Source organism: Urtica dioica, chromosome 4 (genome assembly GCF_054948205.1).
Source record: "Urtica dioica subsp. dioica isolate 48M chromosome 4, U.dioica_male_clone48M_v1_H2, whole genome shotgun sequence".
Lineage (NCBI taxonomy): Eukaryota > Viridiplantae > Streptophyta > Magnoliopsida > Rosales > Urticaceae > Urtica > Urtica dioica.
This window is the reverse complement of record NC_142759.1, coordinates 8,300,408-8,310,253: the sequence shown is the minus strand read 5'-3', so window position 1 is coordinate 8,310,253 and position 9,846 is coordinate 8,300,408. Positions and strand designations below refer to the sequence as shown.

Genomic DNA, 9,846 nt, shown 5'->3' with positions numbered 1-9,846 from the left:
GTGAAATTTCTGAAAATGTTGTATAAAAAAAAATAAAGAAAAATTTAACCAATACATTAGCCTCAAGTTTATATAAATTAGGGAAAATAATAAGAGAATAACACCAAAAAAATAAAATAAAAACAATTCTACCCTTATATATAATAATAATAATAATAATAATAATAATAATAATAATAAAAAAAAAAAGAAAAATAATACACCCCTTATAAACTCACGATGTTACGATGATAAAACATTGCTAGATAAAAACGAAAGGGCGTATGTGAAATGAGTCTTTGGGAACAAATGACAACGTTATTATATATTGTAAGCTATAGATGGTGGCGAACAACGTGACAATCGTCATCTCAATATGGTTGATTCGCTACAAACATTGAATTGTGCGCTACCTAACGGTACTGTAATCATCACAATACATAAAACTAACATTTATATAAAAAAGTAAGCAACACAACCGAATAATCTCACAGTACTACTACACAACGGGTCATTTATAGCGCTCAAAAAGTGATGCTATAGGAGATTTGCGTCACTTTTTGTGTGCCATTATATCGGCCGACGCTCTTGCTAATTATTATATATAAAATTTCTCAAAAGCATCACACATCTTTTACTTATTGCATCACTTACAAAACATGGGATGTCTTTTACTTATCGCTACTTATTGCATCGCTTATAAATTGAATGATGCCCCGCCACATGCAGTCACCAGAATCATCCTCATCTATCATATAGCGTTAAATGTTATAAGAGCGACGCAAAATCTCATTTTGGCGGGATTAAAAAATGTGGCGTCGGTTGTGCACATAGTGACGCCGAGATTCGCACACATGGCACATTCATAAAGATGCCATGTCAATTTTTAACGCAAAAAAAAAAAAAAAAAAAAGTAAAGCGTCGCTCTAATGTGCCAGTGACGTTATATGGGCGACTTCGAAGCCCATTTTTGTACTAGTGTCATAAGTAGTCGAGGTCATGGCACCATATTTAACTTATGTAGAAGACCGAAAAACAACATCTTATTTTCCATGAGATAAAGATTCACAAAACAAAAACAAAAATATATTGAATTGAGCTGTGAACTTGCAATCTATCAGTTGATTTAAAATTTGGTTAAATTTTTTACTATTCTAAGTAATTATTTAAGATCTTTATTAGCATATAGCCGGTTTATAAATGGTAGTTTAAAATACTAGCCAGACTATTATTTTATTTAGAGGAATAGCCCACGTTACTTAGAATTTCCCAAAATATCTCTACCCCAAATTCACAGTGACAAAGAACGCACCAAAGAACAAGATCTCGATTACTTGACGGTCTCCAAATGCAATTCTTCTCCGACGGCTTTCTCCGCCTCAGATTGCTTCCCTCCGATCAGTTCTCGATCACCGTCACCGTCTCCAAAGCTCATCTGGATCGCCTACTCGTCTCGTCCATCATCACCGGGTAGGGCGAGATTGAATCTTGGTTTTCTGTACTTTGTATTGGTTCGCAAGATAAATTGAATCTTTTTTGCGAAATGATTTTAGGTATACGTTGTGGAACACTAAGTATCGGATATCTCTCATGAGGAATTTCGAAATTCCGATGGAGTCTCCGGAGAAGTTGAACCAACCAAAGCAAGATGGGGAATCGGAAGGGAAGGGGGTTTCCATGTTGATGCAATCCACGTGGAATCCGTGGTTGCATTTCGGCAGAAGCCTGGCTCGCTCGCCGTCGGCGAGCTCCGACAGGCAAACCGCGCATTCGAGTCCGTCGCTGAAATCCTCCGCGCGAAAAACTAGGGCTGGAAGGGATCGGAGCACGGAAGAATCGAGGCCTTGGTGGAGCGCCGCCGCGGCGGTGCTTGGATCCTGTCCCGGCGCGAAGACGAATCACCGACGACGACGGCTCCGGCGAATCCGGCTCGGTGCCGAGTCGGCTTCTTCTTCTTCTTCTTCTCTGAGTCGCCGCTAGAACCACCATGATCTTCCCTGTGAGCGCGACGGCTTTCAAGTCGTATAGGGTTCGGCTGAACCAAGTCGACTCACCCATTTATAGCGACGAGTCTGGAGAAGAGCAAGGTTCTTCAATGGTTGTGTTGGGATGGTTAATAATTTATAAGGAATGATTTACTCAATGGTTAATATGATTTACTGTCATCGATTATTCACGGATTTAATTAATAAATCGTATTTACTGTTAGATTAACTAGTCCTCATCTTTTATGTTTTTCTTGTTAGATTAACTCAAAATTGTTATGGTTAATCGTATTTACTATTGTTCTTGTTACGGTTAATCGTATTTACTATTGTTCTTGTTACGGTAAATAAGATTTATTATTGTTCTTGTTACGGTAAATAAGATTTATTATTGTTTTTGTTACGGTAAATAAGATTTACTTTTGTTCTTGTTACGCTAAATAAGATTTACTTTTGTTCTTGTTACGGTAAATAAGATTTATTGTTTTCTTGTTACGGTAAATAAGATTTACTATTGTTCTTGTTATGGTAAATAAGATTTACTGTTATTCTTGTTACGACAAATAAGATTTACTGTAGTTTTTGTTATTGTTAATTAGATTTACTAATTTTTTTTTGTTATGGATGATATTATTTACTATGATAGTTAATAATATTAACATAAGGGTATTATTAGAATATTGAAATGTTGTCATGATACATTGGCTATTTTCCTAAATATATAAAAAGTTGGGCTATAATTTTAAAGTAAGGGTGTTATTTTGGCTAATTGTTTAGCCCGCCATTTATTTAATGGCTATTTAGTTATTAATCTAAATGGACATTTTTTCAATATGGGGAAATTTTACAAAATATATCATTTGAAGGTGTGATTCCCTGAATATTTTTAATTATTAAAGATTATATAATGCTTCTTTTTAATTTCATATAACTTTATCATTAATTTAAATGAAATCGTAAACGAAAAAAATTAAATACAACTATAAAACTATATAAATTAGCAAAAAAAAAACTATAAAATCAGTTTTTTCATAATAAGATAACATGTTTTAATAAGAAGAATTAATTCCGTTTTTACCCCCTGGACTCGCACCTCGATTTCATTTCACCCCCTGGACTCGGGATTGTTGCAGAACTAATCTCAGAACTCAAACATGTATTACAACTTGCCACTTCCGTCAGTATTTGGACTTTAAGTTTAACTTTTTGATGACGTGGCAATATTTAAAAGGGTATAAGAGTATTTTCCTATTATTTTAAATACTTTTAATATTTAAATATTGTTATTAGATATATTAATTATTAAAAAAATAAATATTTCATTTCTTCCTCAACCAACTCTGCAAAAGATACTTTCAGTCGGGATTCTTGGCCGTGGAACACTCGGTGCAGTGTCTTCAGCTCTTCAGGGCTCGCTTTCCTCAACAATCCTCTGACCACTATCTTTGCCTCGTCATCGATTAGGTTATCATCATCTCCTACTGTCCCGGGACTCTGTTCCTGTGCTAAGTTAAAGCCAAAGAGTTTGGTCTTCTGATCTCCTCCTGAAGAGGAAGTCGGCTCGATTGCCTGCCTTTTCGCATCGCTATTTGTTCTGTTCCAGTAATCCGAGCATCGATGCTCTGGATCGAGGGCCTCTATCGCCTGATATGAACATTTGTTATTAGAACGAGACTTGATTATTTTAGGGTTTGAGGATTGAAGCTTCAAGACTTTTTTTGTGTGAATTGGTGCTCGGCGAAATGCTTGTCGATCAAAGCTATACCCGGTTCGAAACCCTAGACGTGAAGGCTCTAGTGGTGCAGCGAATCGGGCATCAGAGAGCCGAGAAATACTTTGACAACCTCAGAAGGCTCTTCAGCAAATCGGGCATCAGAGAGCCGAGAAATACTCCGCCGCCGAGAGCCCTCAGAAAGAAAATCGGAGTCTTCAAGACCTTGAACGGGTCTCTGAAGAGTCCACATCATCACCATTCCCTGAAGGCTAGGTCTTCGCTCCGGGACCATCCAAGCCCTCTCGGCCCGCACGGGAAAACCCAGAAGAGCGCCGCCACAGAGCTCTTGTCCCTCGGAAGCCGACCGCCGCTCGAAGTGGCCTCCGTCGAGGACGGCGAAGAAGTCGAGCAAGCCTTCTCGGGAAGCCCCGACGTGCATAGTCGGAGCCCAATCACAGCCCCGTTCGGGCTCACCCTCGGAGCCTGGTCTCGCAAGTCTCTGTGCATCAACAACAATCACCGCCAGGTCGAGACTTGTCAGAGCAGCGGGGAATTTCCCGACACGAGTGGCTGAGGAACCGGATGAATTGGAAGCTGGAGAGAGGGAGAGAGAATAATAGATAATTCTATAATAACAATTAATATATTGAATTTGATAAATATTAAAAGTATTTAAAATAATAAAAAATACTCTAATACTCTTTAAAATATTGCCACATCATCAAAAAGTTAAACTTAACGTCCAAATACTGACGGAAGTGGCAAGTTGTAACACGTGTTTGAGTTCTGAGATTAGTTCTGCAACAATCCCGAGTCCAGGGGGTAAAATGAAATCGAGGTACGAGTCCAGGGGGTAAAAGCGGAATTAATCCTAATAAGAAGGATAAAGAATTGGGAGATTCACGAAAATATTTTTTAGAATGTGGTAGCTTGGGCATTTTAAGTAGCATCAAATTGAACCAAGCAGAAGGTTTAAAATACCTATTGTATACCTCGGTGTATCAAAAACTGGAAAGACTCGATACAAAAACCTACATAACCCACTAAATACCGATAATATTTTTCTTAAATCAAATAAATTATATTTTTTTATCATGGTCTTGAACTATGCTTAATTATTACTACGGGCCTAATATTAATATTAGGCCCGTGGATGTCTTTCAAATTATAAAGCATTGCATTCCTCTTTATATATTGTTTTCCTCTTACCAAATAGATGGTATACAATTCACGTGGGACATTTTATTTCTTCACAATTGCATTCTAGTATTCACTCGTATATACGATTTTTTTAGGCGTATATATAAGTGACCAATTTTTTTTGTGCAAACATATGCACGACTTTCATTTTGGATACGAGTATTTTGTTTTGCTTTTACTTTAGGGCAAACTAGCAACGTAGCCTTTTTGAAACGTGGTATTTAAGATCTAGCCCACGTTTGGTATATTTTGTAATCTAGCCATTTACTGAAATTTACGACTATGAAATCTCGAATTTATCCTTGTGTGGTTTAAATGAGTGAAAATAAAACAGTAGCCAACGTTTGAGTCCTACTAACAAGAAAGTCAACATCATCATCAGACTTAGTACACACTTGAATTCAAATTTGAATATTTAAAGGAAAATCATTAATGAATATAATATAAGAAACAAATTAAATATTGATTAAAATAAGTAACTCGTGAATCGTCAATAAATTTTCGTTAATTTTTATTTATGCGTGTAATAAATAAACGAAAATAAATCAAAATAAATGGCGAGATATTCAGCCGACTTTTAAACAAAGTATAAACATGTAAATTTTTAAATGACTAATAAAAGCCACGTCATCAATTGTGGCTATGTTTGAAACTTAGCTGAAACGTTGGCTAGATTACAATTTCCACGTTTCAAGTGGCTTAGTCTATATAATTTTTCTTTACTTTATATATATATATATATATATATATGTATATATATATATATATAAATACATATATCTATGTATATTTATTAGACATATTGGTATATATTATATACATGTTAAAAAATAAATATACCACATATTTGTAATTATATTTTGCTATAAGATATTAGTCGGAATGCTCGTCGGTAAGCAATATGAAATTACTAAACGTGTTTTAAGAGGGTTTTTCAACTAGTAGGTGGACCAACTAGTTGAGCAACTGATTGTTTTTAGCATTGATTAAATAAATTAACAATCAGACAATCAATCAATCAGAAAGCAATAAAGGATATTGAGATTTGGTAGTTCTTTTCGGCGATAAAGTACCTACTTAGGGAAACTGATACGTCTGGTGGTGAAAAACGATCCACTATCTCAATAATCAAAGGTACAATATTTAGGTTTTCAGACTCCCTCTCAAACACCTACTTTTTTTTATCTCTCCAATGGATGACAATCTAAGTTCTCCTTAGATCAGAGACTCTATCTTTTTTCTATGCAATCCTCTCTCGAAGATTGATACAAGACGTCAATGCAAAACACGCACTCACAAACTCTGCACAAATTCATAAAAGCAGTAGCACGTATCTTGAACCAGTTGCTGATGAAGCAGATAGACTGGTTCGAGGCTAAGGTATGCATGAATTGACAAAACATAAAAAAATGATTAACCTAATTCAACCCTAGAAGAATTTTATTCGGTTAACACCAAATCTCTCGCTAATATGTTATTATCATCGTAAACCAAATATCTGAGAATATCTTTCATAATCTTTTAAACTGGAAACAAGATATTTTTCTGTTTTATTCGCGGGGAAGAAAAGTGACTTTTAGCGATTCGGGTCTTGAACAATTTCTTACAGTTTGTCTTGAACAACTTTAACCAAATTGTTATACCAAATTAAATCATGCCACAGAAGATCCAACACAATATACAACAATATACCATCGATATTATCGATAATCGATATGCATATTTTTATAGGATATTAATCGATATGTCAGTCGATAGTATATATCAATAAAATCATAACTTCAACATATATCACTATTTTAATCTTCCAAGTCCATAAACAGGTTTGTCTAGTGATGAAGTGGTATCAGTGTCGATATATCAATACAATCATAACTTTCGACATATATCACTATTTTAATCTTCCAAGTCGATAAACAAGTTTGTCTAGTGATGAAGTGGGGCACTGATACTATGGCGTAGCTCTCACGCGAGAATATGATCAACACGAATAAGGAAAGACCCCCCAATTCGATTGAGTTTCCAAAGCCAGTTTATTAAGTCGAAGAACTAAACATTAAAGCGTATCGGTCTTAGTCAACTTAGCTGCTTCGCACCAATTACTTAATCGAATCTCAACCGTACATTAAAGTGAAATAAATCTGGACCGTAAGTTTACTAAATTCTGAAGTAGTGGCAGAATCGGAATATTAAGAAAGCGGGGCAACGCTTTGTTTCATCTCCCTCTCTCCCTTTCTTATATAAAAAAACCATAAGAGGAATTAGTCTCGCAGATCAAAGAACGCGAGAGAGAGAGAGAGAGAGAGAGAGAGAGAGAGAGAGAGAGAGAGAGAAGCAGATAGTTCAGTTCAGGGAGAGAAAGTGGAATCATGTCGGGTGGTATTGCTCGTGGCCGTCTCGCAGAGGAACGCAAATCGTGGCGTCGGAACCATCCCCATGTCCGTACTCTTTCATTCGACCGTACACTTTTTTCGATTTTTCTTTTTCTTTTGTAATATAGTCTTTGAATGAAACGTTTTGGTTTTCCGCTTCTGATTCATATTTTTTTTGCTAGGAAAAGTTTTTACTTTTTTTTTTGTCTTAATGATTTCTGGCGCTTGACTTTCTAGGGTTTTGTGGCGAAGCCAGATACTTTGGCTGATGGTACGATCAATTTGATGGTGTGGAATTGCACAATCCCCGGGAAGGCCGGTGTAAGTTTTTATTTCCTTCCCCCAATTTCTTTCAGAGAAACCCTTAGTATCCATTTTAGGTTGATTTGGATTCTGGATGGTTTTGCTCAGCGCATTGGTCCTATTATTTCTTGGTCGATGTAGAAATGGTGTGATGATAGAGTAGTTTGTATCTATTTTCCGATTGATCAGTCCATGCTGGATTTAATTATTCTCCATGTCATAATTTCGAACAGCGAAAAGCATATGATCAGATTAATTGTGCGAAAGTAGAATAAGTCTAAGGATTTCACTGCCTTACTCTGGAAGTTCATAATATATGTCAAATTGGGTTTCCACGCAGTCAATTTCATGACTCTTTACTCGTTGTTGGAAGTGTTTACTTTGACCATTTATCGTTACTGCTCGTTCTTTGCAGGCTGTGAGGCCTCTGTCTGTATACTTCAGATGGGATCTCACCTTGTGGTACAGTTAGTTTTATATGACTTATGACTAGAATGAGCTCTTATTTGTATGCTTTTTGTTTCTTCTTGGGAAATTGATCATATTCTGGGCTGATTCTGCCATTTAAGTTTGTATCAGAACTGATTATAAGAGTAGTAAGTAGACCGTCGCAGGAATAGGGGAAAATTGACTTCACCCATAAATAAGCCATGAGTGGATCTTCTAGTTTTGAATGTAGTTGATCTATTTTTGCGTAATCTCATGCTGTCATTGTCTTTTTTTTTTAATCTCATTTTATTCTTTGCTTAAGTAATGCTACGCTTAATTTTTCAGACTGATTGGGAGGGAGGTTATTTCCCACTTACACTTCACTTTAGTGAAGACTACCCGAGCAAGCCTCCGAAGTGTAAATTCCCACCGGGTTTCTTTCATCCAAATGTCTATCCATCTGGGACAGTTTGCCTATCAATTCTTAACGAGGACAGTGTAAGTAGCTTCTGCTTTTAGTTTCCTTGAATATTAAATCGAAATTTTTGTTAGTTTACCGAAAATCCCTGAACCTGGTTGTTGGTTTATTAATCGAGTAGGGTTGGAGACCAGCTATAACGGTGAAGCAGATACTTGTTGGCATCCAGGACCTGCTTGATCAGCCTAATCCTGCTGATCCTGCACAAACAGAAGGCTATCATCTTTTCATCCAGGTAATTTTACCCCGTTATCGAATTCAATTGAAAGAATTTTCGGCTTTTAATGTTAAATGAAGTATTTAATTTGGGAGATGTCCTAATTGGAACAGGAATGTAGTTTCTTGCTTTTTACTCATATTTGAATTTGAATTAATAATGTGTCAATTTGTGTGCTCAAAGCTTATTGGCAATTTTGAGCTGAATTGGGTGATATTGCTTCTTATTCTTCAGCTAAATTTTACCTCTCTCTCTTTTTTTTTTTCTTTTTTTTTTTTTTGCTTCTCTTCCCAGGATGTCACTGAATACAAGAAAAGAGTTAGGCAGCAGTCTAAGCAATATCCACCCCTTGTCTAATTGCGAAGCAAGTGTGATTCGATTTGGTACTTTGATTGCATCAGCTACCTCTTTATTTTTAATGCCAAGAATAATTTTTGTATGAGATTGCAGTTATGTTTGCGATTGCTTATTGCCGTCAACTGTTAGTCTATTACGGCAGCTTACTTAAGTGCTTGATTAACTCGTGTCAATATTAGTAAAACTAGTTATCCAATGATACTCGTTGGTCATCGTGTGAATGATAAACACGCACAATAGAAACACATTTGTCATGCTTCTGGTTCTGGTCTGATGTGTTTTATTGTGAGCATGTTTATTAGTAAAAGCATGATTGCAATAATTATGATTTCGCCACTTTCACGATATTGCTAAGTAAATAAATAATTAAAAGATATGAGTGGAAGTGGGCTGCTGCTGGTGATCTAACATCAAGGGCACTGACATTAGCGATTTTGGAATGTAATTGCCCTTTACACACAAAATTTCCGTCCCTGATCACTCGTCTTTACTGAGGAACCACTAATGGTGTGTTTTTTTTTTTTTTTTTTGGTAAATGGTAACTGATAGTTTCAAATATACTATTTCGTTGCACTTCTTTCCGAGAGTTCGTGTTTTGCATTTTTGAAGTGGTTTTTTGGTAATGATTTGGGCTTTGTTTGGCCTTGTCTGTGTTCATAATACATATAGGTCCAGGGTTGGCTTGAAATCCCTCTGTTGATATATCTGTATACATATTGAAGAAAGACTATTATTTAAGGAGCCGATTAAAACATTTTTGGTCTAAATGACCACTTGGTGTAGTAGAAAACCATGTCTGTTTGCCTGAAGAG

The 9,846-nt window shown here is 36.1% G+C and overlaps 2 protein-coding genes across 2 annotated transcripts; both read left to right on the top strand.

The window, feature by feature from the left end:
• The first annotated feature begins 3,706 nt into the window (after nt 1-3,706).
• On the top strand, nt 3,707-4,252 carry LOC149400044 (uncharacterized). The gene has a single exon (XM_089610381.1). It carries the CDS (start codon nt 3,707-3,709, stop codon nt 4,250-4,252), a length of 546 nt encoding a protein of 181 aa, XP_089466507.1.
• Nucleotides 4,253-7,066: 2,814 nt separating this feature from the next.
• On the top strand, nt 7,067-9,288 carry SCE1 (sumo conjugation enzyme 1). Its single transcript, XM_089611435.1, has 6 exons — nt 7,067-7,181; nt 7,212-7,316; nt 7,488-7,571; nt 8,328-8,480; nt 8,582-8,695; nt 8,972-9,288. The coding sequence occupies exons 2-6, from the start codon at nt 7,248-7,250 to the stop codon at nt 9,032-9,034; spliced, it is 483 nt and encodes a 160-aa protein (XP_089467561.1). The 5' UTR covers nt 7,067-7,181; nt 7,212-7,247; the 3' UTR covers nt 9,035-9,288.
• The last annotated feature ends 558 nt before the right edge of the window (nt 9,289-9,846 follow it).

Coding starts and splice junctions, on each gene's coding strand:
- LOC149400044 (XM_089610381.1), top strand. CDS start 3,707: ATGCTTGTCGATCAAAGCTATACCCGGTTCGAAACCCTAGACGTGAAG.
- SCE1 (XM_089611435.1), top strand. CDS start 7,248: ATGTCGGGTGGTATTGCTCGTGGCCGTCTCGCAGAGGAACGCAAATCG. Junction 7,572..8,327: donor CAATCCCCGGGAAGGCCGGT/GTAAGTTTTTAT, acceptor TTAATTTTTCAG/ACTGATTGGGAGGGAGGTTA. Junction 8,696..8,971: donor GCTATCATCTTTTCATCCAG/GTAATTTTACCC, acceptor TTCTCTTCCCAG/GATGTCACTGAATACAAGAA.